The sequence below is a fragment of the Mesocricetus auratus genome, unplaced genomic scaffold, assembly GCF_017639785.1.
Source record: "Mesocricetus auratus isolate SY011 unplaced genomic scaffold, BCM_Maur_2.0 Super-Scaffold_15014, whole genome shotgun sequence".
In the NCBI taxonomy this organism is placed as follows: domain Eukaryota; kingdom Metazoa; phylum Chordata; class Mammalia; order Rodentia; family Cricetidae; genus Mesocricetus; species Mesocricetus auratus.
The window spans coordinates 1,966,731-1,986,174 of NW_024429186.1; the positions used below are offsets into that span (position 1 = coordinate 1,966,731).

Genomic DNA, 19,444 nt, shown 5'->3' on the forward strand with positions numbered 1-19,444 from the left:
GCTGGCCACCTAACTCTGTGACAGGGAGAACAAGCAGGGTGGTGGTGGCGCACACCTTTAATCCCAGAACTCAAAAAGCAGAGGCAGGCGGATCTCTGGGTTCAAGACCAGCCTGGTCCACAGAGTGAGTTCCAGGACACCCAGGGATACACAGAAAAACCCTGTCTTCGGTGGGGGTGGGGGTGGAGGAGGAGAGCAAAATAGAATAGCCAGGAATAGACGCTATAGTCCACAGACAGTAAACTATTTCTATAGAGGTTACAATTCTTCCCCACTTCTTTCCTGGCTTTGTTTAAAGTTTTTGCTGAAACTTTAACTTCATATATTTTAGAATTTATAAGTTTATTGATTTTAAAAAGTCTATGCATAGCTAAAATTAATTTGCTATAGCATACCATGGATGTAACTTGGATTCAACTCTTATTTAGGAAAAGGGTGTGCACCTGATGGGCTTGCCTTGGAGAGTGTGTGTGTGTGTGTGTACGTATATATCTGGCATTTTGTAAAAGTACATTATAAAAGGATCAGGAAAATGAAGTTCCCATTTTCCCTGTGGACTGTATTTATGGTTTAAAGTTTATTTTGATACTAAAGGAGTTTTAATTCAGGAATTATATTTTTTCAGGCTCACACGAAATCCTAATCTTATCAAAGAGTTAGTAACATTGTAAACTGTTAAAGAATTAAGATACACAAATTAATGGTCAGCCATGCTAAGTACAAACACAATTTTTTTTTTCCGAGACAGGGTTTTTCTGTGTAGTCTTAGAGCCTGTCCTGGAACTCACAGAGATCTGCCTGCCTCTGCCTCCCGAGTGCTGGGATTAAAGGTGTGTGCCACCATCACTTGGTTATACAAACATAATTTATTTACAGGGACAAACTTGGAGACACACACACACACACACACACACACACACACACACATCATTATATAGCCTTCTGTACATGCTGTCAAAATAAGCCTGAAACAAATCAAGTATGAAGTAAACTTAAAGTTTGCCTAATGAAAAATAATATTAAAAATCAGGTATATTTAAAAATTACTTGTAAGAACTTGAATTGTTGAGCAAAATGGGTTAAACTTACAATTATACTTGCATGGCAGGGAACCCCCAGGCTCAAGCAGCTCCCTTGGATGGAGCACAAGCTCCCTTGGGTGGAGCACCATCCTACCTGAGTAAGTTGCACGCTAGCCTCCTTAGGGGACAAGAATGCACGGGAAATAAGACCAGGCAGAAGTCTGGGGCTTCTGTCTCTGGCCGAATTGGTCTGACCAGCATGGCTGCACGGGTCAAATCAGAAAATCCCTCGTCCTTATGTAAGGACGCATCCCCTTGTGCCACATAACGGGGGGAATCTCAGTCTGTACCCACATCCTAAATGTCTCAAACAACACAGAGACAAACAGCAGTAACTCTACCCTCAATGCCTCCCAAACTGACAGGTGTGCAAAAAAATACTCTAAGTTTATTTATAATGTGTATTTGTACAAGTTCATTGAGTATGCGTGTGTGTGTGTGTGTGTGTGTGTGTGTGTGTGTGTGTCCTTGTGCTTATCCTCTGTTGTGTGCAGGTCAGGTAACCTTTTTATTTAGTTGATAAGTGCCTTATTTGATTTATTTATATACATATATATATACACATATATTCGAGATATAGTCTCTATGCACACCAGGCTAGTCTCGAGCTCACATAGATCCTAGAATGTCCCTGAATTTCCATGGTACCCCCTCCCCCATCATGCTTCACATCGTCTTTCAGTTTCCTGGCCTATTGGCAGCACCTCCAGCCCTACTGTACAAGTGATCACAGGCTGGTTATAACTCCTAAGCAGAGTCTGGTATTTTGACATTTACTTTGAGATATGAAAACTTCAAATGCCAAGACATAAATATTCAAAAGAAAAAAAAAAACCAGACCTTTTCAATCATTTGGTCACTCAACCCAGCGATACATTTTTTATATCCCAACCCTTCTTATCAACGGTAAGAAATGGAAAAAAAAAAAAAAAACAGACAAGGCACCACCAATACTTTCTCAAGAGAAATGACACTCTTCACCACCAGAAACCTACTGAGCAGCAATCTTGATGAATTTCTTCACCAGCTGCACGCGCTTGCCCAGCTGGCTGCAGAGCAGGATCTCCGTGGCCACCCAGAGCTGGACCTCGTTACACCTCTGGAGCAGAAGGCTGAGGTTGACAGTGTGCTCCCCCACTTCCCTGTCTGCTGAAGGTGAAGTAGATGAGCTCTTGCTGAAAGAAAACATGTTTATCTTTAGCTCGAGTCAAGATGATGCAAGATTCAATCACATTCAATCAGCTGTTGAGGTGTTCACAGGAAATACAGCAGATAACCATGTAAGCGGACTCACTATACTTTGTTCACCGAGAACCCTTACACATCCCCCCAACCTCCCAACCCCGCCCCACCCGGGAATGTAAGGAAGACATCCTGATAGAAAATCGGGAACATTCTAAAGTCTGAATCGCAGGAATTTTGAAAGGAACCACTGACTGTGGCAACCAACGGCACTAGCATTTGCCACCACACATCAGAGCCAACAGATAACTGTTAATTATGGGGGGGGGGTCCTCTGAACCACCCTGCGCACTGGCAAGGTTCAGATTACCGGACCTCCTCCCCTAGAATTTCTGATTAATAATCTATGAAGGGCTGAAACATCCCTTTGATGCCAGGTCTCACTACCTTGCCTAGGTTGACCCTGAACCTGTGGCCTCCTGACCCTGTGGCCCTAGCCTTCCAAGTAAAGGGGGACTCCAGGCGGGCAGGCATCACCCCTGCGCATGGGCTCTGAAAGTCTGCAATTCTAACAAGCTGATTCTGGTCTTAGCCGGTACTCTCTGAGAAGCAGTGTTTTAAGGACACCGCTAGATCACAAAGTGAAAACTAAGGGCAGGGTGTAAAAGCAAGCCAAGACCAGTGAGTATTTAGCATTACCGAGGACAAAGCGGCAGAGAGGCTTGTTTTCTAACTGAGCGCCGGTATCTTCAGGAGTCAACTCACTAGCGGGGGAGGATTCCCACTTCACTGACAATGCTGAAGACACAAATGGGGGAGTTCACGCCATTGCTCAAACCACGCCATCATGCTCAACACATTTTATTGAGAAAATATGAACGAATTTAACAGATATCTAAGAAGGAAAGGCTTATGGGGGTCCCCCCAAAAATTCAAGCCACGTGCATCCCTGCAAAAGGAAAGACACCTTGGGGGGGGGGGAAGAAACAGCTTCTCTACATGCAAGATGTGTGTACCACACGGGAACAGACCTGTGGCATTTTGATCTCCTCAATCCAGTGAGCCCTGCTAACACCAAGTTGCCAGTAGCAGTTTGCTCCTAGCCTACAATTTGTAAACTTTATAATCTGTCCCCAGGGGAGATGTCCATACACGCAAAAATGTGAAACTGATAAGATAGCACATTCTAAGATTTAAGAAATACGAATGGGTGGGGGGAGTTCGAGGTAGGGTTTCTCTGGTGTCCCTGGCTGTCCTAGAACTAGCTCTGTAGATCAGGCCGGCCTGGAACTCTCAGAGATCTGCACGCCTCTGCCTCCCGGGTGCTAAGATTAAAGGTGTGCGCCACCACCGCCCGGCGTATACATGGAAATCTTAACATGAAAGATAAAATTATTCAGTCTCATTATAGCATCATGTATCAGTGTAAATCTATAAAATCATCACATCCCCACAGATGATCTACTTCCCTACGGCTGTCTGCATATGAACCCAACATGTCCACACTCACTCACTCCAAGCACTGGACGGAACAAGAAGCAAAGAAATCACGTGACATAGTCTGACTTTCTCAGGGTGAGGTAGATTTTTTTTCAGTCTATTTTAACTCCCCCAGACAGCTTCTAGACCTCACTACCCTAGCATACCTATATCACCATACGGATGTCTCAAAACACACACACACACACACACACACACACACACACACACACACACACACACACACCAAATCATTCAGGCAAAAGTCACAGCCACATTGTCCCCTGCTCACCTCATGGATGGAGTTAAACACACTCCAATCAAAACTCATTAGCTCCAGGGCCAGGTCCCAGGTGTTCATCCCCAAAATCCTCACGGGCCTCTGCTGCTGCGATTCCTCGTGGTCCGCAAAGGGGTTCTAAACCGGCAGACAGAAGCAAAAACAATCTTCAGTCGCTCCCAAACGCCTCACAGTGAGTTGGCTGCCCACAGGGAAGGTTCTAGGAACCCAGGTTAGAAAAAGACATCCTTTCTGCCCTGCTCTGGTCACCTGCAGTGAGTGACAGCCATTGTAGGAAATGGCCCCAGGGAACAGTAGAAAGAATGAACAGTGATCAGTAAGCCTCCCCCTCCCCCACAAGCACACACACACACACACACACACACACACACACACACACACACACACACACAGAGAGATCTGATTATAAAACACAGCCCTGACAGACATCGTAATGAAAGTGAAAGCCCTGAAGTCACTTCGGCTTCTGGTAAGGATTAACGTGCCAGCAGGGTTAGTAGTATGAAAACAAACAAAAGAAATGTCACAGAGCACTTCAATAAAGACAGACACGGCTTTTACAGGAAACACGAGTTTACTAGGCCCATCCCAGACACATGCTCACAAATTTTATTACAGTGCCCTTGGAGAGTGGAAAAAAAAAATCTAACATGAGGTAAGAATTAAAGCTATTTTATTAAGAGCCCATGTGGCCTTACTAATGTATTCTATGTAACAATTTTTTTCCCCTCATCGTAGAGTTGGGGGCTAATCAATCTGAGGTTGATAACAGTACTTCCTCCAAAATCTGTCATGAGACTATTAAACTGCCAACACAGCCTTAGATCTATCATCACTTTCAAAGTTATTAAATAAACAATTTGGTACTTTCCTAAAATAACTGATATTTTCTAATTAAAATACTTAAAGGGGTATAACTCAGTGATAGAGTACTTATGCTTTGCCTACCATCTATGAGGTCCCTGAGGTCAGTTCCCAGTGTGAGAGAGGGAGGGAGGGAGAGGAAGAGAGAGAGAGACAGAGAAAGAGAGAGAGGGGGAAGGAGGGAGAGGGAGAGGGAGAGACAGAGAGAGAAAGAAAGAGAGACAGAGACAGAGACAGAGAGAGGGAGGGAGAGAGAGAGACAGAGAGAGGGAGGGAGAGGGAGAGAGAGAGACAGAGACAGAGAAAGAGAGAGAGGGGGAGGGAGGGAGACGGAGAGGGAGAGACAGAGAGAGAGAGAGAAAGAGAGAAAGAGGGAGGGAGGGAGAGAGAGGGGGAGGGAGAGAGAGAGAAAGAGAGAGAGAGAGAATATGACAAGGCTTGTTATGCAAAAAATAAATGACATGGATAACATGCCATTTTAGAACTTTAATGGTTACGAAAAGGTTTCCTATTAAAAAAGAAACCAACCAGCCAACCAACAATACAGAGGACCTTTCCAGATTTCCCCACAGGGTTGACTGGCTTGAGAGAGGGCCAGGCATAAGCTGACTCTCACCCCACACAGGGTGTAGGATGCAGAGTCAGGAGACACAGTCTGGTTTGTTGACTTACAGAGTCTATGGTTTTAAGGTGGGGAAGCCACCGTTTCTCAGGGGACTTTCTGCTAGGATGGGACAAGACACTCAAGTAGACTCAAGGAGAAAACTTCAGGGCGGGGACTTATGGCCGAATCGCAGGATAACGTGGCCTTTTGTCCCTTTTATTTTCCCCCAAATTTGTCCCTAAGCACAGTTTGGTTACCATCTGGTTGTTCAAGGCTGTCCACTACCCTGGCCAGGCAATGGTTTATTTTCTCTGTTCCATTCCTCTAGGCTCTAAGGCTTGATTCTGAGGAAGATTTGTTCTCCTGTGTGAAAGTGTTAATGGGTACAGCAAGCAGACTCATGTGGTCGTCCTCCCCAAACACCATTTGTTGTAAGCAGAATCCTCTGAGGATAAAATTCCTAAATCTGGGGCTGGGGAGATGGCTCAGAGGTTAAGAGCACTGGCTGCTCTTCCAGAGGGGTCCTAAGTTCAATTCCCAGCAACCACATGGTGGCTCACGACCATCTACAATCCAATCTGGTGCCCTCTTCTGGTGCGTAGGCAGAACACTGTACATGTAATTAACAAATAAATCTTAAAAAAAATCCTAAATTTGCTTCCCACCAGGACACGTGCAGTGGTGCCCAAAGCTGGAGGGCAGGATGGAGTCCTGGGTCCTTTCACAACATAGCTCATGGCACCCGTTTATTCCACTGGGATCTCACCCGTGACTACCTTAGGGCCTCTGAGAGGCCCTGTATAAGCAAGTCCTGGGGGAGTTATACCGGGTAGCTGGCTACGTGGCTGAGAGTGGAGGGCACAGTGGACAGCTAGGGTGTGGGTTTTTTCTTATCAAGAACCCACAACAGCCACATTTTAGACTATCTTCTTCCACGGGCAAGAATAACATCAAGCTCACTGTCTACTAAAAAGTGCTGGGAAATTCCTTCGCTGTTCCCTTGGTTATAAACGTTCTTAAAATTCACACTGAGAATAACCTGAAGGACATACATACATACATACATACATACATACATACATACATACATTTGTTTTCCTTCAAAATCTTACTCTTCAGGGCATCTGGTATTGTTATCAACTCATCTCACCAAGGGAAGGCTTTAACCCACCCTTTCTTTAAGGAAATGGAACAGTCAAGAGGACAGGCTCTTCTCCTCTATATTTACCTGGGAATGTTTCTCAGCCCTGTACCCATACAAGCTCCCCCAAAAGAAAGAAGAGACTAACTCAAAATGTCACAGGACAGGGAGTCACTATTTTGAATCCTTTGTAACACAGCAAGACTGATCTTACGAAAGGCAAAGAATCCGTTAAGCCAAGGCCTCTGATTTGCCAAAGACATAGCACTTGGCAGCCTACCCTTGGCTGGGAGAGGAAATAGCTTACTATACGTTTTTCATAATAAAGCATGAAAATTATTGTTGCATCTGAAACTTGTGTTTCCAGTGCCAGCACAGAAGTTCTTACCAAAGTATCAGCTAGATCTTTCCGGTAGACAAATATTCGACCCGACGCCTCCAGGGATTTGGAAATGGCCAAGTCATTTGGCTGAAATTCATGCTTTTCTGTATTTGGGGGAAAAAAGGGGGGGGAGTAATTAGAAACACAAGTAAGCCTGCGAAACTTGCCTAAGAAAAATATTTAAAAATACGTAAATAAACTTTGAGTTTGTCTTCGCCAATTTTTAACATAACGCCAGTGGTGGTAGGTGCATCTCCACTTAGCACTCTGGAGCTAAACAGGGCAGTTCAAGGTAGATAACCAAATTCACTCATAATCCCTGTCTCCAAAATAACAGTGGGAGCCCATATCTCAGTAGTTAATACAGAACATGCACACTTGTTCACACACTCACACTAGTGATTTAGTCCTACAAATTGTTTTACAGTTCGATGTCATTATGAGCACTTACCCACTTCCTGTTTACACGTCATGTTTAATTGGTTACATAGCAGTCCATTATATCATCATTTAGTCATGTTCTACTGCTGAACATTTAATGGTTTCCCACTTTTGCTCTTATAAATTAATATATGTTAAGTATAAACACGGGGCCTGGCACATCACAGCGTCCTGACAAACGGTTCTGTTCTTGCAGTTAGCCGTAATATGTCCTGCTGAAGGCAACATCCTTGTGCATAAATCCCTTCTGCTTACCTACGAGTTTCTAAACAGACTTCCTAGTATGGAATTACTGGGTAAAGCCTTTGATATCAACTGCCGAACTGGTTACCAACTCTCTTTTCAGAAATAAATAAATAAATATATCCCTAAAATTAGATGTAAAGCTTGTGTACCTAACAACACCTATTGCAGTTTTGGGATGGTCTGCTTTATGTGCAAGGAAAAAGGCTGGTCCTCAGTTAGCTTCTGGTTACTGGCGAGGTGGGATGCTCTTCAGACGGTGGCTACTTAACTTCCTCACAGCACAATGTTTGAGTCTAGGTTTTCCTCTCCTGCAGGCTGTGCCCTCTCTTCACAGATGGATGTCCTCCTCCACACCAAATGCACACACAGGGATAAAGTAACCATAAATTTGTTCTGTGGCCACACAATCCATTTCCCCTAGGGCGGCACTTTAGTTACTGCTGTGAGTGGGAGACACGCTTTGCTCTAGATAACTTAATCAACTTAAAGGCCAGATTTTGTTTTGAACCATGTCTGGTTAATAGAGAGCACATGAATGATTGTCTAATTTATTCCCAGTGGGTCAGCATTATAATGGTCTATATTATTATAGCGGTAGGCTGTTAACAGAGGTCTCAACTCCTTTCAAGTTGGCTACCAAAGCATCAAAGCTTAAAAACTAAATTTTAGCCTATGGAAAAAAAAAAAGAGTAGGCTGCTATGACACCACCTTGGACACAAAATATCTGCAAATCTGTTGAAGCTCCAAGAACAGTTGGTGCCTTTTTTAGAAAAAAAAAACCCAGCAAACATCAACAAATTCCTTAAACTTTTCTCAAAATCTAAATAAAGTGAAAATCAGGTCATAGAGCGTTGGTGGCGCACACCTTTAATCCCAGCACTCAGGAGGCAGAGGCAGGCGGATCTCTTTGAGTTTGAGGCCAGCCTGGTCTGCAGAGCGAGTGCCAGGAGGACAGGCTCCAAAGCTACACAGAAAAACCCTGTCTCAAAACACCAGAAACCAAAATAAAACAAACAAACAAACAAGAAACCGGGTCATGGCGTCAGTTCTCTCTGCAGGAATTTTAAGATATAATTTGTGAGACAGAGCTAGAGCAGTTAAGCCCTTCCCCTCTCACCCCAATTTAAACACTATTGTTTGAAGGACAGGAAGATGCAGGCAAGGAACCTCTTTATAGACCGCCCCAGCACCGACAAGTCTAGAAAACCCACCCACCAACCAGCCAACCAACAAAACCCACTCAGTGAACGGGACGTGACGTCACATTGCCAAACATGTGGATGATAGGTTTAAAGAGAAGTCTGGCACCAGGGAAACGTCCAGAGATCTACAAGGACGACACCAACTAACAATCTGAGCAATAGTGGAGAGGCTACCTTAAAGGACCTTCTCTGATAATGAGACTGATGACTGACTGCCTTATGTGCCATCCTAGAGCCTTCATCCAATAGCTGATAGGAAGCAGAAGCAGACACCCACAGCTAAACACTGAGCTGAACTCCAGGAACCCAGTTGCAGAGAGGGAGGAGTGATGAGCAAAGGGGTCAAGACCAGGCTGGAGAAACCCAGAAATAGCTGAGCTAAGCAAGGGGGATCTCACAGACCCCAGATTGATGGCTGGGAAACCAGTATAGGAGCCCGGATTGATATGTAAAACCAGCTTGTTTCTAATTTAAATTAAAAAAAGGAAAAAAATATGACACATTTAATATATCTACCTGAAATACGTTATTAATTCAAAGCTTCTGAGGGCACGTTCCTCCAGCTCACTAGACATTCTCATCCTTGGGAGGGGTTTTCATTTCTTAATAAACTGTCTCAATTTCTTTTCTCCACTTTAAGCTTTTGCTATTCATTTATTTTCTTTCACTTTATGTGCATGGATGTTTACCCGCACACACGTTAGTGAACCATGGGCGTGCCATACCCAGGGAGGCCGGAAGAAGGATGCCAGAGTCCCTAGACCTGGTGTTTTAGATGGTTGTCAGCTGGGAACTGAACTTAGGTCCTATGCGAGTACAGCAAATGCTCTTAACTGCTCAGCCATTCCTCTAGCTCCCCCCTCTCTTTCCTAACAAACACCACAGCCCCCAAACCATTTCCTTATTAAAGTTCATAGGGTCCACATGCTTTGCAAATTTTTGTTTTTATTTCCCTTGGATAATTTGTGGTTAGAGTTTTCTTTTCTTTTTTCTCCGGGCTACACCCTCAACCTGGGATGTCAGGCTATCCAGTGAGAGTTCTAGAAAGAAAGGAAGGACTCTAGTAGGCTTGCAGGGAATGGCTTCAGCTTTACTGATTTGTTTGTTTGTTCATTTTTGCGTGTAACTGATTGGCTTGCAAGACTTGTTTGACTAGCCCGTGAGCAAGAAGGTAGCAGGAGCAATGCTTGTCCTCACATAGAATTCTGAGTCTATCTCTACCTACAGGACAGTTACGGAGGGTAAACACAGCCTTGTACCTGCTCTCCTCCCCCAACACCTGCTGGCTGATTAGTTAATGTGGTACTTCTTCCACTCTCAATAGTCACCTTCCTCCCGTTTTTTCCCTCGGGAGTTAATGAGATAGTGAGTTAAGATGGGAAGCCCAGAGAGAGGCCAGTGACAGTGTGATCTGACAGGGTCCGGTAACACCAGGCTGCAGGCATCAACCACATCAGCTTGTAATCTGCACGGTCTTATTTGAGATAGATAATAAAGCTTCCTTGGGCGGACTAGCAAGGTACAACAGGAGAGGCTGTTACAAGGCTGGCTCACCATACCATGCACTCTCACAAGGCCCAGCTCACCATGCAATAAGCTGTTACTTTATTGCAACAGTTTCCTCTCTCCCAACATAGGAGTCAAAACACTAAATTCTCTCAGTCAGCAAGACTGACTAGTTCAAGGCCACCCTCCCCTCCTTGTATAGTAATTAAATCCTTTAACAGTCTCTGAAGTTAATTCAAACATGAAAATGGAAGGCTTATCTAATACTAAAAAATAAAAAAAAGAAAGATAGAAAGCTCTTTAATACATTTCAAAACATTGGCACGTCTTGCTACTAAATTCAAGGGAGGAAATTCAGTAGCCCCACTGTTGTCATGGAAACACATCTGGTAGGCACTTCATACTCTTACCGTGGTCATCCAACTGCAGGCAGAGGAAGGAGGAGAGGCAGCATGTCTACTCTACAAAATGTCAGCTTCCTCCCAGTGGAGATCCAGGGACAGATTAATATCCAAGGACAGATGTTCATAAAAAGTTTTTTTGTCCCGTCCTGGTCCCGCCACCCTTGAGCCCCAAATAAACACACAGATGCTATATTAATTATAAACCTGTTGGCTGATATCTAGGGCTTCTTATTGGCTACTTCAACCTTACTCATTAACCCATTTTTATTAATCTGTGTATTGTTGCATGGTCTTGGCTGACCGGAGAATGCCCGGATCCGTTACTCCTCTGGCTGGCTACACGGCGTTTTATTCATCAACCAGTAAGAGAGACATATATACAGAAGGACGTGTTCCCCTCCCCCCCAGCAGACAGAAAATATTTTACCTCCAGAGAACATGATGGCCACCAGGGCCAGGTCATCCTCTGCACGCTGCAACTTCTCAGCCACGACCTTCAGGATCTCCTGGGCTGTACTGGAAACTTTTGCCTTCACGCTGATATAGGAGTGCTCCGTTACATACACGTGGCAAAAAACTGTGGGAGTCAAAGGGACAATCCTTGTAACCAGAGAACTGTGACCTCGAGGCCACAGACTTTCCTAACCAAGGTGTCTACCTTGCTTTCCGTCTTAAGCATAATGCGTGTGCAGATGGATGCGTTTGGGACCGCATGAGGATTCGAGGGTCTAGCCTGTCAGCAAATGCTTGCCGTGACCACGGAGGAGCAGCTGGCTGGCTTCCCGTACTGCAAGGCATCCCAGGGTCCTGCCAGCATGTGCTTGTGACAGACTGTCCAGAAGACACTGGAAACCAGGCTGCACAGACTATACTTTTCAACCCCTTCCTTGAGAGTTGTTAGGATCTCCCAAAGCAGCATGTTAAACGCATACATTTTTATTTTTATACTCCATTTCAGGACAGTCTCAGTTGACCCAGTCAAGAACCGCACACTGGCTATTAGAATTCTCAGAAGTTTAGCTGAAAGTCTGTCATTTGCCTTGGTGTATGTGTGGTGTGTGTGTGTGTGTGTGTGTGTGTGTGTGTGTGAGTGTGTGTGTGTGCAGCTTTCTAGGTCATTTTAGAATAAGCCTCCAACCTGAACCCATAGCCAAGTGCCGATGAGTTCTTAAACAGAGGTCACATTTCTATCATTTGAAAACGTCTTTTTAAATCGTTGATGGTGTTATTAATGATCAGTAGGGTATTATCACTGTCAGGATGAATGGGTGCGGGAGAAAAGTTTCTTCATGATTTGCATAGTAGAGGTAGTTTTAGTAGCGATGGCCATCACTGACGTGCTACCTCTTACAATAGCTTTCTTTAGGGTGCAAGTGCTGACTTCTTTAGACTAAACAGGTCAAGGGTAGGCTCGGATGCTCTATAGTTTCTCAAAAAAAAAAAAAAAAACCAGACCGGGGGCGGGGTGGCAGCTTTTAGGGAAAACGTGTGTACGATTTAAAATGGTGCCACAAAAACTAAAACTCGGGGATGACTTTCCAGAAATGCAAGCCCAGAGTGTGAGCTGCTACCTTGGGGACCTCAAACCAACGCATTCCCCGCACTGGGCACTTGACAGTCTTTGCTTTGGTTAGGTGTGCCACTGAACCAACAGCTTTTTTTTTTTGTTTTTTTTAAACAAACTACTCTTTTATATTTTGCCAGCAGACTTGAAGGGGGGGGGCGTATTTCCTCCTTCTACTCTTTCAAGAGGAAAATGGAGGTTTTGAGTCAATACCCAGTCTGTAAACTACTACACGGAGGTCAAGTTTATCCTTGCTTAGTACACTGATGGACAAGAAGGGGCTGGGGGCTTTTTGCCACGCCGAGCGTCTGTGAAGCTCAGCTCAGCAAACTCCATGATCAGGTTATAAGAGAAATGGACAGGGAAGGTCAGCGATCAACGGAATAGGAGGCAAGGTAATTGCATTTGCTCTTTCATTTGGGGGGCGGGCGGCCAGTTATCGCAACGCAACAGAAACCTTTCTGCGGGAGGCATCAGGCGCGAGGCCATAGGGTAGTTTTTGTTTGTTTGTTTGGTTGCTTGCTTGTTTGTTTTGGTCTTGTCATTAAGACATTTCATTTTGGAACTGTTAGAAAAGCCAAGCAAATAGCTAAAGCTGAGTTTTAGCATTTGGAGAAAGATGAGCGGAAAGTTACTCGAGGTCACAATAGCACAGGCATTTTGATTCCCTCTCTGCCTGCCATTAACTCAACTCTACACAAACAGGCAACCTCTGCCCCCATGTAGAAAACAGGCAAGCACTTCTAGGCTGCTGCTAAAAATCGCATTTTCCCCTTTGTACTTGGTGAATGCCTCTACCCACAGGGGATGTCATGAGCCCCATCAGTCCAAGAAGCACGGACTGAGTACACTCTGGGTGTGTGACAGATTGACTGGCCTGAGACCAATTTCTCCCACACACCCCCCTCTCATTAGTCTCTGCAGGTTTTCTCTTGTAAATCTCAGAGATCAACTCAGCTAACTCCCTGAACACTGGCTTTGGTGCCCTGCTGGTCGACTGTGGACCGTGGGCCACGGGCAGCGAGAGCCAGAAGGAAGGTTCAGAGAAGAAAAAAAACCCTGAATTCCTTTCCTATTCTGTAGGATGCTAGAGGGGCTCTGTGCACACATCCACGTCCCGACTTCTCAAATCAAGAATATGCCGCTCTTGGAAGGAGCGCTGCATTATCCAACGACACTAACACTAAAATCCAAGGAAGGAGAGCCAAGCTACTTGATATTAATGCTCTTGCCAAAGAGGAATGAGGGCAGAAATGGCAGCTTCAGGCAAGATGTGCCCCTGTCGGAGGGTGGTGGCCCTCCTGTATACACCTACTCACTTTCCTCTGTTTCGGCCACCGTTCCTCTGTGCTGGGACCAGTTCTCCTTAAGACTAAATTGGTGGAAAAGGGCTTTATTCTGTGGAAAGGGAGAAAGAGAACGATGAATGAATGAACCCTTGCCCTTTGGAAAGTCGCGGTTGTTTACAACATGTCCCAAAAGAGCTAGCCAATTTCATTTATTTACTTCTTAAACATGAAATCCACCCATCTAACCTTAGAGAAATAAAGACGGCGTTGCTTCAGTTAAATGTGGGTAGGGGAAGATTCTGAGCCTTAGGAAGGAGAGGTTGGCCAAGGCCTGGAGCAGGCAAAAAGCTCCTTGGTACAGAGGACACCCCAGAAACACCCACAATTCTTTTGGAAGACACTTTCTCCATCCCAGAACAAGCTCTGAGATGCAGTTAAGGTAACCTCAGCTCCTGCCTTTTCCAGATCATTCCCCACCCCCGCCACTGGTTACGAGGGTCACTCATCTTCTGTCAGACACTGACCAATGTCCTCTCCTGCATTCCCCCCTCATCGAGTTCAGTGGAAACACAACACCTTTGCTACCATCCCTCTGTCATGTTGAAGGTGTGAAATCTTTTTCAGAAGGCTTTCTTAACTCTCGGAGTAAGGGAAACCCTCCAGTTAGGCTTCCTATTTGGATTTGGAGGGAGGGATGTGAGCAGTTTTAAAATTCAGACGTGTATCAGTTTGGTGACAGCAGACAGGAAGGACAATGCAGGCTAGCTGCATCCCTGGATTTCCCTGTCTTACCCTGTTAGATTTGGGGCTGTATTCGCTTTAAATTACAAGGAAATGCCAAGTCAGGCAAGGCAAGCTCTCTAAGTCAGATCCACGCCCCCCTGCACTGCTGCAGATACAAAGGCATTTACCAACCTTCCTCTGCGGTGAGTATTCATCAACAGTGCTGCAAAGAGAAAGGTAAGACATGAAACTCGTATAGGAGACTCGCTTCCAGGAACAGCACCGCAGAGACGTTCATTGTTTAAAAAAAAAAAAAAAAGACAAAACAGAGCCAGTGAGGCAGATACTCAGTAAAGGTGCTAACCGCCAAGCCTGACGATTGGAGATCCATCCCCAAGCCTGACACAGCGGAATGAGAGGTTTACTCCGAATGCTGTCCTCTGACGTCTATGTATACTCAGTGTGTGCTGTGGGTCTTTTCTGTTTGTTTTTGTCTTGTCCTTGTGACACTTGGGAACAAGAAACTGCAAATGAGGATCTGTCTTCCTCACCCTGCCCTGCCTGATAAGTCTGAAGGCATCCCACCGCCTTACACCAGAGAAGCAGGGACTCCCGCCTCCTTCTCTGCACGAGTGCTTGTGTTTCGGGAGATGGCCCACACCGCCAGCCCAACTCACATCTTCATACAGTTTTTCTCACTTCAGCTTGCTAGTTCCCGTCATAACGAATGTAAAATCTGGATGGGATGCCCTGGATTTCAACGACAGGGTTAACGTATGCGAGCGCATTAAACCAGGCAGGGAGGTTTCCCAACTGTAACAGTACGGAGTCCCATCCAAAAGGGGGGATTACTTAGTCGTAAAGTTTATCTTTCTTTCCTATTTTCTTTTTGGTTTCATTTACTAATTATAATTTCACATCAACATCAAGCTATCCATACTTGCAGCATTGATTTCTAAAAAAAAAAAAACAAACAAAAAAAAGGGGTCCTACCTTGCACCCAGTTTCTGAACGTGCAACTCTGACAAGTAAAACAGAGGCTTCTGTTTGCTCCTTAAGACTAACACACACACACACACACACACACACCTTTTGTTTGTAATGGGGGCTCCCTCAGGCTTTAAATCTCTAACTAGTTATCTCAGTGGCCTGGACCTACATTTCTCGAGACATGTGCCCACACTGTTGCTGAAGTCTGACAAGCAGCTCCAACTTGATGGCGTACTGCCTTCGCGCTATTGAAAATGAGGAACCGCACTACAAACTGGATAAACTTGGCAAAGGCTGTACCTTGGAATTGAATAACGTATCAGTGCTTCCACTGGCCAAAATTAGTAGGGAAAGCCGTTAAAACCCAGCGGAGCCAGGTGCTGCCAATCTCAAAGATTTATTTATGAGTGCTACTTATGGGACACTTGGGCATGCTGACAGTTAACTCGAGAAATTGGCTTTCTCCAGTCTTTCTAAACAGATAAGGAAACCTCAGGAATCTCGTAACATTGTGCCTACGAAATGCTCCGTGACTCACTGGGACCTGTTTATAACCCTTTTTCTGCCCTGTTCCACAGAGCTGGCCCTGAGTCCCCAAATGATAAGCTAAATATGTGACTTAAAAAATCAAGGAATAAATTCATATACTGTCTTTATATACTCAGGATGTCACCATCCAGTTTGGTTTTATCATTGAAAACTTAAAAAAAAGTCAATGAGTATGAACCACCGTTCTTTTAGTTCTATTTGCAAAAAACAAAAACATACAACTTACTACTAGACTACTAGTAATCTAGATAAATCCAGGGCTCAGATGAAAAAAAATTTCACTTTATGTACATGACAGCCTAAACTCTACATTGGCTGTTGCATTCACTGTCTGCTACCAGGAAAGCTAAATACTCACTGACGTCGATGCATTCCAAGTATCTTCTGAAACTCTTTCAGTTCTTTCTCAAGAATTGGGTATTCGTAGACGTCATCCAGCACATTCCTGTATATGGTCTGCAGGGAGGGTGGAGACGAGAAATGGCAACTGTAACGATTTAAGTGTCTATTCTGTAAGGGTTAGGATGTAGACAGGGCCACCCATAGAGTTCTCAGTTGTAGTACACATCTCGAATGTGTAAAGCTCTAGTTCAGTTCCGGCACCACCACCAATTTAAAAAAAAGGCTCAGGTAATGGTTATCTTGTTCCAGGAAGTGGGTGGCATTCAGGACTAGGTAGGAGTTACATCTTAGCCACTCAACTGCAGGCCACTGCTCTCAGGCTGCTCTTAAAGGATGTCTGTTGGGGATGCTGGAACCAGATCACTTAGCTGGCTATAAGAGATTTCCATGAGTAGTTTAGGTTTCAAAACAGAACACCTGCATGACTACCTGGGTGGAAAACATATTAAAAATAAACTGCGGGTTTCAGAAACAACCTGAGTTATGGCAGAGGGATGGCTAGGTATGTTGGGTTCAATGCCATTTCCTCTATATCGATAGGCAGGGTCGGTTCACGTTTTTTGTTTCAAAGCAGATGTCTTGCTAAATTCCCCCTCTTACCCTTTCTTCGCGCTGATTTGTACATCCAATACAGTGGTCAAATAAGTCAAACTCTCTATTCCAGAGGACTGTCCCTGGTAAATACACGTTGCGAACTCTTAATATCTCGACAAATTGGTTTATCTGGCTTAGTGCCTTTCAGATTGTTACTATTTCAAAGTTTATTGTCAAATATCTATTCTTAGATAAAATTCTTAAATACAGCATGTATTCAGAATTCAAATCATGATGCAATTTATCATGATTAATATGATTTTAAAATGTTTATGTAAGTATTGTTTGCCATATAGGTGTTATTAGTTTTAACATTATCATAAATCTAGCATTAAATCTTTAAGCATATTTTGGTATACCTTTATTTAATTTGTAATAAAAATTTTCATGATTTAAATAAACCATCCAAAATTAGTGTCTATAAAAATTTTCACACATAGTTTTTCAAAATATATTTATGATTTTTAAAATAAGTTCCTCTGGGGCTGGAGAGATGGCTCAGAGGTTAAGAGCACTGACTGTTCTTCCAGAGGTCCTGAGTTCAATTCCCAGCAACCACATGGTGGCTCACAACCACCTTGAATGATATCTGGTGCCCTCTGCTGGCATGCAGGCAGAAGACTGTATATACAATAAATAAATAAAATATTTAAAAAGATAAAATAAGTTCCTCCTTAGAGAATGCCTGGTCTTAGAAATCAGAATGAATCTAAACCTTCACTGAATTTGACACACCAAAAGCTGAATGACTAAAAATGAGATTTTTATTATTTTTTTTGGAAGCACGTAGCTGAAAACAAAATCGACCACTTGGCATCAGAATGCCCCAAAGCGCTGGAATACCTTTAGAAACATTTTTGAATGCTCATCTTCATGCAGCCAGTCTTTGTACAGAGCAATCCACTGTGAAACCAGATGTAAGACCTTGCGCTTCCGGCAAGGGACATCCGAGTTTTCTTCTTCCCCTCGATACTTCTTAGCAGAATAGGTGCCAATGGTTAAGAAAGAACACTGCGTTTGCAAAGGAACACAAACTTTTTTTTCTTTTACAAAATGGGCTAAAGCATATTTTCCAAAGAATGTGGAACTGCATAAAGGTGAAAGAATAGGACCCAGAGCGTGGAGGACCGAAGCCCGCCCCACCTTCCTCCCTCTCCCCCGCAGGCTGGCAGGGCCGTGTAGCTGAGGGGCTGGACCTCGCCCCTGCAACTGCTGACAAAGTCCCAGGGGGGGTGCGTGGGATGAATGTCAGTTCCAAGCCCACAGGAGGCGGCTCACAGATTTCAAGGGGCAGCTTCCAAAGAAGACACAGCCTCGCTACACAGGTGAGTACTGTTTCAATGAGGCACGCCAGAAGGAAGCCAGGCAACCTTTGATCTTCAGAAATTCATATTTTATGAAACCCAGTTGCTTCTAAAGCTGTTCCAGATGAGCACAGCTGTCTGGAGCACAATTGGTGGCCTGACTCAAATGCCCGAGCCTGAGAAAGTACTGGAACAAAGGAACCAGATGAATGTGCAGGTAAAACGGGCTCCTGATTTTCAGCTTCATTAACGTAAATTTAAAACGTGACAGGGGAAGGGATAAGAGTTCCAGCAAGAGGTCAGTTAAATAAAGGACTCTGAGGCCATAAACGCGGGGTGGGTACACATATTAAAAATGAACATTCACAGTATGTTGCTGAGCATAAAAACAAGAAAAACAGAAGCATTTTCTACTTGGGTTAATTAATAATGGCTTCCATGACTGTTGTAGTAATGCTTATATGACTATTTTTAATTACTTAGAAAGATGATGACTAACAGCGGCTTTCCAGTATATCTAGATTTGAGAACATGCTCTCCAGTATATCCAGATTTGAGAACATCTGAACCATTTCCTAATTAACTAATCATTAAAATAGCTTCAAAGTAGCAACCTTTGATTGACTAGGAATGAGACAGGAGCTGGGAATTGTCTAAACTCATAAACTCATCTATTCCTTTTTCCCTCAAAATTATCATTTCTTTTTTTCCTTTCCCCTCCCTCCCTCCCTCCCTCCCTCCCTCCCTCCCTCCCTCCCTCCCTCCCTCCCTCTCCTTCTTTTCTTTTTATTTCAGGACAGAGTCTCGTGTAGCACAGGCTGGCCCTAACTCTTCATCCTCTGGTCTCCACCTCCCAAGAGCTGGGATTGCAGGTGTGCACCTCACCACCATTCCCGACCCCGACTGTCCTGATTGTGTGGAAAAGCTAGACCCAGAAAGCACGGGAAGGTGGTTGATCAAGACCGCAAATCTTTTAATGCCAGTGAACAGCTGCAAAAATAGAAAGGAGCTATTCCTCAGACTCTGCAAATATGTTAAGACATGACTCAGCCACTCTCCTCCTAACTTGCAAGAAAACACTGGGGCCACTTTCAAAGTCTACTTGCGAAATAAAATCAGCCACACAAACAAACAAAATGCCTGCTAAAGTGCCTATTTCTTTCAGTTTTTTCTCTTGAAAAGCAACTATAAAGG

General features: G+C 44.2%; 1 protein-coding gene across 1 annotated transcript in view; it reads right to left on the reverse strand.

Annotated features, from left to right (window-relative positions):
- Rapgef5 (Rap guanine nucleotide exchange factor 5) overlaps positions 1-19,444 on the reverse strand; it is a 225,919-nt gene that overhangs the window by 25,233 nt on the left and 181,242 nt on the right. Inside the window, 9 exon segments of the mRNA XM_040742315.1 lie at positions 2,078-2,217; positions 2,219-2,257; positions 4,036-4,161; positions 7,042-7,139; positions 11,263-11,412; positions 13,719-13,797; positions 14,604-14,634; positions 16,309-16,406; positions 17,790-17,934. Of these exon segments, the coding sequence (XP_040598249.1) occupies positions 2,078-2,217; positions 2,219-2,257; positions 4,036-4,161; positions 7,042-7,139; positions 11,263-11,412; positions 13,719-13,797; positions 14,604-14,634; positions 16,309-16,406; positions 17,790-17,934 (906 nt within the window).